Genomic DNA, 15,775 nt, shown 5'->3' with positions numbered 1-15,775 from the left:
CTCTCCATGTGGCCCTGCATACAACATTCCATGGAAGACCTCCTGGAGTCTGATATGAATACCCCTTCCAGCACCGTGACAAGTGCTGTCCCTTAGCACAGATGCTTGTGCAGCCACCTATTTCTAACCCAGCACCTCTGCAACCTTTGGTGCTGTCAAGGGATCTCTCAGATCAGCAGGAAGATCTGCCTAAGTCTGAGGATGGGATGAGTGTCCATAGGAACCATAGGAGTCCCCTCCAGAAGAACATACAGATGGCACCTCACCAGAAAATCAGATTGGTGCATCATTTGTCCACCCTTCTGATGAACAGTAACTGTTTTTGAAGAACTATTGGGGAGAATGGCAAACACTCTGCAGCTGCAAACAGGCTACAGCGCTGGAGACATCAGATCCCCTGTTGGATGTGTTACAAATGCAGACCAGGGATAAACTAGCTCTACTTACCAGCTCCAGCCTTCTTAGCCTGTCCAAGGATGTCTAGTTCACTCAATTCTCATCTCACCTGTATCCAAGAGAGCTGAAGGATATCAATTTTTGCTGTGTTGTCCTTTGGCAAACTCCATGGTGGGCTCTGCACCATAGGAGGGCAACAAGACAAGATCTCTCAACGCGTCCCCTTCTGACATAAAGGGACCTAAGGCTTTGCCTAAAGAGCCTATTTGTTTGGCTTACTAGACCTTTGAGTGGCCAACTCTCAAAAAATTGTGTTCAGCTGTAATTATGCCCTTGGGAAGCAATGATGCCTCGCCCAAGGAAAAGAAGGAAGCAGTTTGGGCTGTACTCTGAAAATATCATATGCATAGACACTTCCAAAGAGCAGTATATGGTGCCTTGGACTCCAGTGCCAGAACAATGTCCAAGGGTGTGTTCTAGAGAGGAAATCCTGTGAACGTCCTATGGGAAGAAATGGATTCCCTTTTCAGAAAGGGAGCCATAGAGGAGGTTCCAAGGAACCCAGAGATAAATGACTTTACTCCTCCTGTTTCCTGGTCCCAAAGAAGAGCAACTGTCCAGGACTCATCCTGGACCTTAGAAATGTCAACAGATGCATAAGAATGTTCAAGTTCAGGATGCTCACTTTAGGACACATTATCCGTTCCTTATGCCAGGGAGACCAATATGTGCCTCTCAGTTGAAAGGGCACCACTTCTTTGTGGTTATTAAACTCAGATCAAGTATCCGAGGTTCTGTGTGGGGATGACACACTACCACTTCAGAGTCCTTCTTTTTGGCTTATTCACAACCCGAAGACTCTTCGCTGTGATGCTCCCCAGGAGATCCAGGGTTGCGTGGTACCTCAACACCACTCGCTCTTAGTGTGAAGCAGCCTTGTCTGTGCCAGCTGTGAATCAGTTTCCTGAATCCATCTGCCTGTGGTAACACAAGCACTACCTTTCAGGCCTCTAGTAATAGGCACATGCCAATCACCGAGTCCCTGGAGCATTCCCATATCCGCTGAACATTCACAGAAGTACCAGGTATGTTATTCCCAAAGGATCAGTACACACCAATGTAAGATTCAACCCAGGAGCAGCAGTTTGCTTAGCACCATGGCCCTGATGTATATTTAAAGTAAAAACAAGAATAAGTTTATCATCAGACCCTGGAGATTCAGGATACTGTGAGTAAAGGGTATTGAAAACAATATAAAACAATCATAACACATTTGCCTGGACATGAGTACATGGCACTGTATTGCACTTGGGAGCCCGGACTCCATATCAGGGGATATGATTGGCTCTCAAGGCCTTTCACCTGACCTGCAGCATCATGCAGTGTAGGTGCTTACAGACAACACTGGGGCCATGTACTAATCTACAAGCAGAAGGGTTTATATTCTTTTATCAGTAGAGGCAAGAAAATTTTGGATGTGATGCTTCAAGAACCAAAAACACTCAGGTTTCAGAGTAGCAGCTGTGTTAGTCTGTATTCGCAAAAAGAAAAGGAGTACTTGTGGCACCTTAGAGACTAACACATTTATTTAAGCATAAGCTTTCATGAGCTACGATGAAGTGAGCTGTAGCTCATGAAAGAAAAAACACTCAGTGACTCTTCACCTTGGTGGGGATGAAAATGTGAAGGCAGGCTTACTCAGCAGGTGGTCTCATGATCAACACAAGTGTTCAGTGAAACCAGTGGTGGCCTGTGAACTGTGTCACAGATGAGTTTACCAGGTAATAAACCTCTTTTGAACAAAACATCAAATGCCAATTGTATTGAATGGGAGCTCGCAGTCAAAAGCTGTCTGATGTGTTTCTGCTGGACTGGAGACAATTTCTTTACACTTTCCAGTTTTTCTTCCTATTATCCAGAGTCATAAGGAAGATCATGGTGGACAGATCACATACTAATAGCCCCAATTTGGCATGTCAGCATTGGTATCTAGATCTCTTGTAGGCCAGGGATCCACCATATTTGCTGCCTTTCTCTGAAGACCTGTGTCAATAACAAGGGTAGGATTCTGCATCCCAACCCAAAGACACTTCATTTGGCATTGTGGAGGAAGACCCTGCTAACTAATGTTGACTGTTTATGATCTGAATTCAAGTCACTCTCTTGTAATCCAGGAAGAACTTCGCCCTGAAATGCTATAGACAAAAAAAGGAAACAGTTTACTATCTAGGCCATTGGTAAAGGATTTTTTCCATCTCAAGCTGGGTGCTGCAGTCCTAGAGTGCCTTGTACACCTGAAGTCACAGGGCTTAGCTGTAGCCACGATAATAGTCCATAGGGCAGCAGTTATCTGTTCATCACATTTATGTTTTGGACAAACACATTTTCTCTTATCTTGCAGTCTCCAGATTTCTAAAGGGCATGTTAAGTGTGTTTTCCCCCATTAGGGAGCCTCTACTTTTTATGGGACCTAAAACTTGTTCTAACAAAGCCAGTAGGCTCTCCTTATGAGTCTCTGACGGAAGCCTCTCAAACATTTATTGATCAAAACTGCCTTCCTCATTGCAGCTGCTGTGTTTTGATGGCTTCTAGTACACAAGACAAAGTCGCACTGAAATCCCATCCCTGCCTGTGTTCTTCTCCAGGCCCCATTTCCATACCCTAGACATCAAGTGGGCATTCTGTTTTCATCTGGAAAATACCAAATCTTTAGAAAATCCAATAGGTTATTTGTAGCATATGGCCAGAGGTGCAGAGAACCTGTCACCAAACAGACTTTCTCATGGATTAGGAATTGTATAGAACATTGTTACATTTTAATTAGGAAACTAGTAACCTATGGTTTAAAGATCCATTCCATAAGAACCACTGTAACATCATTGGCATGCCTTACAGGTTCCCCTGATGGATGTAGCATCTTGCCCAATGCCTGATTTGGGAGAGCTGTGTTAGTTTATATTTACCTAACAACTCCTAGCTCACTGTTCTCCTGGTGGAGTGCTGTTTGGTAATCTTCTCACAAGTGGAATGAACAGGGGCCCTCGAAGAAAAGGGTTAACCTACCAGTAACTGTTCTTCAAGAGTTGCCCCTATACATTCATACTGTTTGCCTATTTTCACCTCTACACTGTAGTTTTGCCTACTCTGCAGTTAGTGGGGAGAGAGCTTGGGAGTTGGAGTGACGTGTGTATTCCTACAGAGTGAGGCGATGACATCACTGTCATGTGAGATCTCTTGTGAAACCCCCAATGACATGACTTTTTAAGGTAGTACCACCACTCAATGCCAGGAGCACAAGTATGAATGCTCCAAGGTGACTCTCAAACTACAACACTTAGTGGTAAATAATCTCTTTATTGTACTTTTTCCTGTTTTACATAGTATGAAGCCATGAAGCTTTCTGTAAAGCTGTTAAGCATGTCCATAACAATAAGGGAAAACAAGGAGAAACCTGAGCTGATCAAATTTGCAATAATTGACTTGAGCACAATGTTAACGCAACGACCAGGTGCTCAAGCAATAAGGTAAGCCTTTTCCATCAAACTATTTTTATTCCTCATAAAATGGCCAGTATATTAATAAAAATGGTGCTTAGCTTCCAGTCTTCATTGTGCTAAAGTTCACAGACCCATTACAATAGCTAGTTTAGCCTGCTTGCAGCTTGGGGGTAGAACCAGATTGGTCAGTTACTGGCAGTAAGGGAATTCCCTGTCCCCAAAGCACCATGGCAGCTTTATCTTCCTCCACAGCTGCTTGCTGGCTTAACTCGTCCTCCCTGCTGCAGAACTTTTACGAGGAAAATTCTAACCTATTTCAAATATCTCTCTGGTTCCCAGCTGTGTCCTAGGGGTAGCATTTTTCTTTTGAGGGAGTTTCCCCCAGCTTTGCTTCCTCCTTCAAGTTATTGCTGCAGTTGTTACCCCTGTAGCCTTCAGGGAGAAATGTAGGCTGAAAAAGCCCCAAAGCTTCACCCCCCCTTAACAGGTGCGTCTGGGGAGCTCAGCAGTTGGGATGCCGTCATTGTGAGGGATGTATGAGAGTCCGGTTACTGTTTCTGTAAGAGTGCCATGGCCAGATATGATGGGTCTGCCTGGGTTTCCTTGTTTGTGCAACTTCGGAAGCATATAGAAGGTCCTTGGGGGGAATTTGTGGGAGGTGAGGTTGTAGAGTTTCTCTTCGAGTTGTTTGGGGAAGGATTTGATGATATCCTTAAATTTCTGGGTGAATTGTCGTGTGAGGTCATCTTTGAGTTCTTTATTGTGGGTGATGTCAGAGAGATCTCAGTTGACCTCGTGATGTATTTCATCCAGTACACTAAATGCCCAATATCAACTATGTGGGTGAAACCAGACAATCCTGATTGGCAGAAAAGATGCTGAAGAAGGAAAAGAATTGGTTAGGAAAAATGTTCCATTTTGATTGCAAGTTGTTAGTGCTGTGGAGAGTTGTTGAGGCTGCTAGGTTAAATTACTTTGCAGTGTTGCTGTTCTTGGAGCTCCTATGTCAGCTGCACTAGCAGAAAATGTAGCTTACCGATTCAGCAGATCTTGATGTGATTGATAAGGAAAGGCTCAGGCCAGTGGTGAAGGCATTCAGCCAGGTTTATTGTCGACAGAGCATGATACTAGCACCCTGGTTCAGTGGTTACAGATACACTAACACATCTATGCCCGTGACAATGATACCTGCTCAGTCAGCACACCAGGATGCTGTTCCCTCAGCAAGTACAAATATGCCCCTCCTATGACTTCTCCTTTTACACATTGATACAAACAAGTTAAGTATTACACTCCAGACATTGTTAGATACCACCCTTATTCTTGTACTTCCTAGTTAGAACAAAACATTCTCATCTATTATTCTGTCATCCCATCCTAATCTTATGAGAGGTTGGTATGTTCCTGTACCATCTCTTATGAATGTGTTTATATAGTTACTTGAGAGATCTGTGTGTCTCTGTACTATCCTCTTGGGTCAGGGATGTGCTTACTTGGTTAGCCAATACCTGTTGTGTTACTATTCTGCCAAGACGAGGCATACACTGGTTCACAGCCATTGGTTCACACTTTTAGTTATGCCTATATTAAATACAGTAACTTCTCACTTAACTTCCTGGTTATGTTCTTGAAAAATGCAACTTTAAGTGAAACAATGTAAAGTGAATCCAATTTCCCCATAAAAATTAATGTATGGGGGGCGGGGGGGGGGTTAGGTTCCAGGGCAATTTTTTTTGCCAGAGAAGACCTATATATATATTATATTTATACATTATATATATATATATATAAAGTTTTTAAACTAATTTTAAACAAACAATTTAATACTATACTCACCAATGATGATTGTGAAGCTTGGTTGAGGCAGGGGTGTAGCGGGGTGGGGATGCAGGGGCTTGCCCACTCCCTTGCTGCAATGCTGGGTGAGTGGAATGGGGCAAGACCCTGCGTCCCAACCCCACTCCCCAGCAGGAGCGCTGGAACTGTGGAACGGGACAAGTCCCTACGCCCCCACCCCACTTCCTGGCCGGCACACCAGGCTGGTTGAATGGGGCAAGCCCCCTTGCTCCCCAGGAGCACCGAGTGGGGGGAGCCAAACGTTATAAGGGAACTTTGCAGGACTTTAAAGGAGTATGTTCTCTAATAGGTCAGCGACCTAATAACGAAACAACGTTAACTGGGATGACATTAAGGGAGGAGTTACTGTAGAGAGAGAGAGTCCTGCTATGGACTAACTGTTCTTGTGGATCCCGCTGATGCACTGGTAATACACTTTCATCTAGTCCTTTTTGACTTGGGAGTAGATTAAAGTGCACTGACGAACTGTTAATGCACATCAGCAGGGTCCATGTAGACAGCCCATTGTGGGCTAGTGCTAGGTAGATTCACTCCACAGCTTGTTGCAAATTTAAATGTACATGTAGACAATTCCTTAGACTTGTTTTGATGGAGGAGGAGGATTTTTTTACCTGGCACCTGCTACTTACCTTGTAGTCAATAAGACATCTTCTGTTGATTTAAATGTTCCATTTAAATGTAAGTTCTATACTATTTTAACTTCATACAGGTTTGAAACAAAAATAAGCACATTTGAAGTTACAGGCATGTCTGAAGAAAAATTCGTACCCTGTCTGCTATCTTCTCGAACAGTCCATTCGGAAAACAATACCTCACTCTTCAGCATAATGTTTGAGACCAATCCTTTAGATGAGAAAGCTGATCAGAAGCTTCGACTAGAATCACAGCCATTGGAAATAATATATGATGCAGTAAGTAAAAAATATGTTAATGAAGCTTTCGTCTTCTAAAAATATGATGTAAGCATTCATTTTCTTTTATGTTTGTTGTATCTGTATTTCAACAGAGGACTGTGAATAGTTTAGTGGATTTCTTCAGGCCTCCAAAAGATGTACATTTAGAGCAACTAACCTCAGCAACTTTAATGAAGCTTGAAGAATTTCGTGAGAAGACATCGACAGGTGAATGTCATTAAACATTTTCAGTGATGCAGTTTTTGATAAATTTTGAAGATTGTTTTTTATCTGAATTTTTCAAATATACTTTTGTTGTAAATGGATCATAATTGCTGATTAATGCAAAGAAACAAAAATAGGAAATGTTTTCATATAAATACTCAGATACTGGTGATGGGGGTCATATAAATACTTAGATGGTTTAAAGTTTTCAATAAAGACACATGATAAAAAATGAAATTTAAATAAAGAGCAAAATGTCAGTACAATAAAAGGGTAAAACTATCACTGGTTTCAAGAGGTTTTGAGGTATGTGGTTTTAAGTTATATAACATTAAGTACAAGAAATATAATATAATTAATACATACCTAATAAAATGCAGAATTTTTGTTTGGAAACAGGATTGCTGCATACCTGACACAAACCCACAAAACAAGGAAATGAAAAGTTAAGCCACTGAACAGTACATACCCTCTACTCCACACACACATGCAGGTACCTTATGATCAGGGTTCTACCAATACACGGTCCATTTTGGTCAATTTCATGGTCATAGAATTTTAAAAATCATAAATTTCACAATTTCACAATGTTGTAACTGTAGGGGACCTGACCCAAAAGGGGGCAGTGGGGGCATTGCAAGGTTATTGTAGGGGGGTTGTGATATTGCCACTCTTACCTCTGTGCTGCTGCTGCTGGCAGTAGCGCCACCTTCAGAGCTGGGCAGCTGGAGAGTGGCATCTGCTGGCCAGGAGTCCAGCTCTGAAGGCAGTGCAACCGCCAGCAACAGCATAGAAGTAAGGATGGCATGGTATGGTATTGCTACCCTTACTTCTGTGCTGCTGCCTTCAGAGCTGGGCATCTGGCCAGCAGCCACCACTTTCCAGCCACCCAGTTCTGGAGGCAGTGCAGAAATAAGTGTGGCAATACCACAACCTCCTTACAATAACCTTGCAACATCCCCCCCTGCAGCTTCCTTTTGGGTTGGGACCCCCAGTTTGAGAAACGCTGGTTTCCCCAGTGAAATCTGTATAGTGTAGGGTAATAGTAAAGAAAAGACCAGATTTCACAGTCCATGATGCATTTTTCACAGCTGTGAATTTGGTAGGGCCATACTTATGATTGCTACAACTCCCCTATACCAGAGACCATGCACTGCATCTTAATTCATTTGTCTTTTTACCTTTCTGAACACAGCTTTTTATCAGATTTTCCCAACACAGTAGTACTTGTGGATGTTTGGTATTGCAGTTGATTGTATTGGGAGAGAGTAGTTAGTTAAAGTATTGTGTGCTAAAGAGTTATAAAGGGACTGATGAAAAGTTCTTATGACAGTAAGGCAGACTTTGTCCATGTAAGATTGTCTTCTACATACTGCAAAGTCTGAGACACTTGCAGGGCCTGATGCTGTGATAATGTTAAATTCTAGAAGTATGACATGCATAATACTCTTATCTTCCAAGACAGACTGGAGAAAAGGCTGAGCATCAGTTCTGGGAGTAACCAGATTGGGGCTTATGTTAGTTTCCATCTTGAGATGGTGAACATTTGATAATCTAATACAGCAGTTCTCAAACTTTATTGTACCAAGACTCCCTTCTGACAAGAAAAATTACTACAGAATAGTTGGTATTTTAAATTAAAAATGCATTACAAGGTTGTATCTATGAAAAGTAGCCACTAAATATTTTAATTTACAATACAGTCACAGGACAACCTTTATATCTAGTAATAAAAAATAAAAATAAATATGCACCTAATGGGCAAGGTGAGCTTGTATTGATGAACAAAAATCCTTGAAGCAGGGCTGAGGTAAAGATGGAAGTTATCTTCAACAGTGAGATGGGCCCTGTATTTGTTTTTCAGTAAAGTCAGTGCTGAAAAGCCAGCATAGATAGATGGATGACAATGGCATGAGTGCTTTCAAAGCTGGAGATGACAGCCCTGGATATTCTTCTCACTCAGAAATCCAGAAGTTAGCAAGAGGTTGCTAAGAAAATTTCAGCATCACTGTCTCATCACAGGAAAGGTCCATTAATGGTTCTTTCACTGTAAGTGACATAACAGCACTTGCAGTATTAAAGGGATTTCTAATCCACGCCTCTGTTTTCTGATGCTTTTCAGGGCAGTACTCACAAAACTGCAGTTTAAGCCTTTTCAGGTAGCTGATGATACTGGGTTGCAAGTCATGCTTTGGCGAGGTATTTTCATCCAGAAAGTCATCCAGTAAGAAAAAGCTTCAAAACTGCCACAGTCCACATGAACATACCACAAGGAAAGTTTCTTGATCCCACTTTCGATTTTCCCAGTGAAAAAGACAAAAGCGTCTCTCATTTGAAGTGAGGTATTAACACATTTAGGTGTTCAAAAATGTCTGCCAGGTAAACTAGCAGAGCAAACCACTTGTATCTGCAAACTTTTCAGCCAGCGGAGAATCTACGTCTGAAAAATTCTCACTTCCTCATTGAGCTGAAACCTTTCCCCAAGACAGCCACCGAACTTCTGTTAAAGTAACTGATGGTGTTCAGCTCCCATCTATCACACAAAACCCGAAACAGATGTACATTTGTGAACATCTTCATCGACAACTTGTTTTAGAACAGGTGGCATTTTTGCAACTCGGGCTAGCCTGTGAGTCCAAGTGCTTGCCGTGCAACAGCCTGCACTCGGGTGATTATCCTGCTGTTTCTTCCAGTCATTGCATGAGCACCATCACTGCAAATTCCTACGCAGCGCTGCAATTCCAAGCCCGAATCAGAGACGAAAAGCATCCAAAAGTGTGAAGAGCTGTTCCCCAGTAGCTTGCTGTGGTAATGGCCTGCAGAACAGAAATTTCTCTTGAAGTGTAGTCATTCTCAAATTTTACATATAGCAGCATCTGAGTAGCACCTGCCACATCCATTCTTTCATCAAGTTGAATGGGAAAAAAAAGAACTTTGCTAGATTTTGGCAATTGTTCGGTCACATCATTTGCCATACTGTGAATGCGCCCGAAAATAGTGTCATTAGAGATGGGTATCGAATCAAGTTGAGTCACTGAATCTTGCCCCACCATAGTCGAAAGCACTTTCTTGGCACATGGCAGAACAAAAGTTTCTCCAATAGTGTGCAGTTTCCCAGTTTTAGCTATCCAGTATGACACAGCAAAAGATGCTTCAAGGGCTTTATGTGCTGTAGCTGCCATTCGCAGTACATTCTCAGTACTCTGAAGAGAACTGTGCCATGTCTGCAAGTTGCAACATTTTAGTCAGTTTTAAGCTCTCCTTTGCTGGACCTTAGCCACACATTGTGGCTGTGGTTTCTCCTGAAAACAAGTCCATGTGAATTTATATTCCAAATATTTTGGATCGTATTTGTGGTTTCTTAGCTTTTTACTGCTGTTTGGAACCTCATTGTCAGCCCATCTTTTGCTGCAAATGGCAATCGACTCCCCTTTCCTCCACTTTTCTTCGGAAAATGGTCCATTACTAAAATTATTTCTACAGTAACTTTTCAAATTGGTTTCAACACAACATGTGCTGAGTGGGCTGCCAGATAAACACAGGTGCCCGAGTACAGGAAGTGCCTCAGTATAGGAAGTGATGCACACGGCCTACAGGGAGTGGAAAGCAGGGCAATTGTGGGGCCGCATACCATAGGTGGGCCTGCCAAACTAAATTGCTCGGGCTTGAAGCCCTTCCCACTCGGGCTTGGGCTTCAGCCCCCTGCTGCCCACAGAGCTCCTGGCTCTGGCTTCAGCCCCACCATCGCCTGCGAAGCTCCAGGCTGGAGCTTCAGCCCTACCACCACCCATAAACCTCTGGGCTGGGGTTAGTCACTTGAGCACAGGCTCAGACAACTCTTTTGGGACTTCTTGGGTGCAAGTAATCCAGTCCTGCTGATTTTTAAAATATTCTATCCCTAGTAGAAGCTGTTTAACATCCTCAGTTCCTATGGAGTTGCAAAGGACTTTATCATACTCATATTGTATCAATATATCATCCTGCTTCTTTACAAATAGAGAAGATTTTAGTAAACACTTCTTCCTCTTCGGAATTATTATTAACATTTTTACCATCTCCATCTAGAAATGGTCCTATGCCATTGTTAGGAATTCTTTTGTTCCTAATATACTTAAAAAACCAAACAAAATAAACAGGATCTCCTCCTTGTCCTTAGCTCTGTCAGCCATGGATTTTTTCCTTGTCTTTAGCTTCCATTATCAATTTTCTCCATTTAAATTACGTCTGATGTATATTGATGGCTGGCTCCTTCCCCCCTTTTTCATTTCTAGTTTACAGTCTTCACTTCCCCTCTTAACTAGGTTGGCTAATGATCACAGATAAATAAGTAGCTGAGGCTTAAAGTTCAAAAAATCAAAAGGCAGTGTGTGTATATTTTAAGCCTTGTTATTTTTAAACCTGTGTGATTTATTTCTTTATTTTTTGTCTCATGATTGCTGAATTGTTGGGGCTAGAGATAGTTGACTGACTTTAGGTAATGGAATCTTTTGTAAAAATGACTTGAGAAAATCATTTTATTCTGAACAATGATTCAGAAATTATTAGACTAAGTCATTGTTATAATAGATGGGAAATGGAGAAAATATATTGAAGATTTAAACTTTGATTAAAAGCAAATCTCAATGTCACATGAATATTTTGTGTTGTAACTTAATTCCAGTGTATTGAGCCTACAGTGTCACACAGTCCTCATGAAATTGGCTATTGTGATTTCTTAGAGAAGGTATCTTATTTGTCATCATTTATGCTACATTCATTAGGACTGACAAGATGATTGATGATTATTCATGGGTACTTTGAACACTGAAAAGAACTACACTAATATGAAGTACATTTATGAAAGTGTAACCGATAAAGAGAATTGAGATCTATCAGAATAAATCAGGATATTGTACATTTGGGATGGCTGACTAAGTTTTTGATGTGGTTGAACAGTTTCAACTGTGTATTTTAGTAATCTGATTGTAATGAAATTTGTCGTCCGGTTCATACGTTATCACCATAATTTATTTAAAATATGTTTAAAGACGTGGTTTCATAACTGTCTCAATGTGATTATTTTCTAGGATTATTATATGTTATTGAAACACAGAAAGTTCTCGATCTAAAAATTAATTTAATGGCTTCATATGTCCTTGTTCCACAAAATGGATTTTATGAATCTACGTCAAATTTACTACTTCTGGATCTTGGTAACCTACAGGTACAATTTCCATTCATGAAACGATTTATTATTTGTGATAATTTGGCTTCTATTTATTGTAGTATGTTAAAAATTAACTTAAATCCCGTTGACTATAACGGGTTTATTTAAGTGTTACTCATTCAATTAAAATAGTGGTGATTCATTTTAAACTGCTTTCTAGTCAAGTCTGAATTTCTTCTACTGTTCTGAACACTTCTCTAATCCGCTTAGAGTGGCTAGTGTAGATGACAAAAATGAGGCCACTTGCTTTGCGAACCTTTGAATGCTGTAAAGTAATGCATGAAAATTGTTCTTAACTGTTTTTAATCCTGATATCACTGATGCTATATTGGAATACAAAGAAACAGAATCTCTTACTCTGACGTATGTGGTTCACACAATATTTTTAATTTAATATTGTTTGTCCTTTTGCTCCCAACCCTTGCCAATGCTATTTTCTTGTTCATTGTCCACTAAAATGATATGGATTGACTAGAATGATCATTTATGAGTATAGGACTTAATCAAAACTTCAAAATTTTTATCTTTTATATATTAAATTTTATAGATTATATAAATTGTAAGGAAAAAGCAAGCAAAAGGTAAATGTATATCAAATGCTATTAGTGTGCTTAACACCATACCAAACACAGAAAATATTATTCCTGTCCCATGATGATTGCCTTCTTATTGAACTAAGAAAATTTTTAAAATAGCATGTTCCCCTTCTTTGTATGTTGGCAACTGATAGTTATCTATATCTATACATCAGTGGTTCTCAAACTTTTGTACTGGTGACCCCTTTCACATAGCAAGCCTCTGAGTGTGACCCTCCTTATAAATTAAAAACACTTTTTAATATATTTAACACCATTATAAATGCTGGAGGCAAAGTGGGATTTGGGGTGGAGGCTGACAGCTCGCGACCCCCTGAGGGGTCCCGACCCCCAGTTTGGGAACCCCTTATAGATAGATATAGATATAGATATATAGGTGGCGCTGGCAACTCTGCATATTAAGTTTGCTTGACACTTCCCATTGAAAGACTGTTTGCTGTTGCTTATAATTTTGCCAAACTATAATCATTTGGGCTGAAATTTTGCATGCTGGGTATCTGTCTCAGGCTGAATTTTTTTGACTCTTTCAGCTAAAATGGTTTACCTGTTTCTGAGAACAAGATTAGGGGAAAATGTTTTGCCCATATTTAAAAAAAATCTTAAAATAACTTTTTTGAGAAGCTTTAGCACCTCCTGTTTTTGGAATAAGGGTTTGATGTTTGACAGTGTGGTCACCACAGGATGTTCCTTTTAGCTACCTGCATGAAAACTTTGGCCTAAGCAGAAGCCTATGAAAACTCTGTTTGTACATGCTCAGTAGAGACTTGTTAGAGTTTGGAAGTTTAAAGTCATTTGAAGATTCCATATGCATTGGGGTTTTGCCATACCATGACTTCTGGGGCTGATCAGCACTTCCCTTCAGGAGTTTCACCCGGATACTGGGCGATGCTGTGGCACCAGGCACAGGAACTGACAACTGGGAGACGATGCACCAAATAAGGCTATGTTTTAGTCATGGGTATTTTTAGTAAAAGTCACAGACAGGTCACAGGCATTAAACAAAAATTCATGGCCTGTGACCTGCCCATGACTTTTACTAAAAATATGAGTGAATAAAACTTGCAGCGGGGGAGCCTGCCCAGGGGAGCTGGGGGAGGCTGCTGGAGGGGGGGTGATCCGGGACCCTGTTGTGGGGGTGGGGGGTTGTTGGCAAGGCTGACAGACTCCCTACCTGGCTCTGTGGCTGCTTCCCCTCCCATCCCCCCCCCCGGGCAAAAGCAGCAGCAGCAGAGTTTGGGTGTGGGAGGGGGTAGGGTTTGGGGGCACGGGTAGGGTGTTGGGGCAGGTTCTGGGCAGCGCATGCCTGGGGGGCTCCTGGCCATGCCTCCCCCTAGCTGCTGAGCGAGGGCGATGTCACCGCTTTCGGGGAGCCTCCCAGGTAAGCGCTGCCCAGATCTCGCCTCACCCTGTCCTGTGTCCTTACCCCCTCCCATACCCAAACTCTGCTGCTCAGGGGGGGCGTGAGGGCATGGTGGCCTGAGACTGCCCCAGTAGTGGCCAGTGCACCTGGCACAGGGGCTGCATGAGTTGCTCCTGAGCTAGGTGCATGGGCTGCTGCAGAAGTCACGGAAAGTCACGGAATCCATCATTTCCGTGATCTCTCTGACAAACTCACAGCACTAGCACTAAATGTTCCCTCTGTTGGTTCCTGGCTGAAATGCAGAGGAGTAGAAATGTGGGGGCAGCAGGAGCCTGAGAGTGGAAGGAAGCAGAGGGGAAAGGAGCTGGTAAGGAGTGTTTGCAAAGGAGTAAAGAGGGAGAAGGACTGGAGCCCTGGCTAACTACTAATGCACATTTCTATCCAGAACCTGATAAATAATCTAGGAGTCCTGAATCTACATTCTTCTGCTGTCAGCAAATAGCTATGAAATTAATTGGCAAAATATGTGTCCCATCTCTCGCTCCTCCTCTGCTCCCGTGGCTGTTCTACATAGAAAATAACAGCCTACTACTGATTGCCATTTACATCATTTGCTTAAGTGGCAGAAGTCTGTGCTGTGGATCTAAAGGTCCTAACGCTATTGACAACCATGTTGGGGGCAATATGGTTCCACAAGTAGAATCTTATTTTTCAGTGGGTTTTTTTTAAAAACATAGGAAATTACATTTAAAAATACATTAAAAATCATTAAGGTTTCAAAGTCAAGCACTCCAAAGTTCATCTAGAATGAATGAATCAGTTGTGTTTTGTATGTAGGACCATAGTCTCTTCTGCTACGGATATTGGATGGTGAATGAGGCAAGGGATTGCAACATATGGGTAAAAAAAGTTATTAACCTGGAGAACTATAGTCTGTTCCTTCCTCTGCCACAGACTTCCCAGAATCACAAAGGCTTAACCACTTAAAACAAACACTAAAATGAGAATGTTCACAGTTTACTACTGATTGTTTGTTTGTTCCTAATTTCTGGTTGCCCCATGTGAGACACCAAGGATCAGATTTACAAAAGTGATGACCACTCATAACTGCATCTTCATCACGGGAAATCCCAAAGGGATGTGGCCGCCTTGCTAATCAAACGCCACTGGATCTATCTCTACCAGGATGCTTACGGTGATGGAACTGTATGTTCAGTTTATGCTTATCACTGGCAGTCTTATTGCACCACAGAAGCTTTGGGAGTTTGTGATCACAGGCATTCCTGGATACACGCATTTTTGAATTAATTGGTTTTCCATCCTAATATGTCCATGCTAAGACTGAAACTGAACAAGTGCTGATGGAGCTGGTTGCTGGTTAAGCTTCAAATATAAGACATAAGAATTGCTATCCGGGGTCAGACCAGTGGTCCATCTAGCCCAGTATCCTATCTTCCAACAGTGGCTGGTGTCATATGTGTCAGGGAAGGAACAGAATAGGACAATTATCGAGTTAACCATCCCCTGTCATCCAGTTCCAGCTTCTGGCAGTCAGAGGTTTAGGGATACCCAGAGCATGGGGCTGTGCCCCGACCATCTTGGCTAATAGCCATTGATGGATTTATCCTCCATGAATGGATATAATTCTTTTTGAATCCAGTTATACTTTTTCCCTTCACAATGTCTCCTGGCAACGAGTTCCACAGATTGTGCGTTGAATGAAGTACTTCCTTATGTTTTAAACC

The 15,775-nt window shown here is 41.8% G+C and overlaps 1 protein-coding gene across 1 annotated transcript in view; it reads left to right on the top strand.

Moving 5' to 3' along the window:
* Nucleotides 1-15,775, top strand: part of VPS13A (vacuolar protein sorting 13 homolog A) — a 259,167-nt gene that overhangs the window by 62,931 nt on the left and 180,461 nt on the right. Inside the window, 4 exon segments of the mRNA XM_038402638.2 lie at nt 3,778-3,920; nt 6,460-6,661; nt 6,757-6,871; nt 11,935-12,071. Coding sequence (XP_038258566.1) covers nt 3,778-3,920; nt 6,460-6,661; nt 6,757-6,871; nt 11,935-12,071 — 597 coding nt within the window.

This window comes from Dermochelys coriacea, chromosome 5, assembly GCF_009764565.3.
Source record: "Dermochelys coriacea isolate rDerCor1 chromosome 5, rDerCor1.pri.v4, whole genome shotgun sequence".
Classification (NCBI taxonomy): Eukaryota; Metazoa; Chordata; order Testudines; family Dermochelyidae; genus Dermochelys; species Dermochelys coriacea.
The sequence above is the reverse complement of the archived record's forward strand: the minus strand, read 5'-3'. Positions and strand labels throughout refer to the sequence as shown.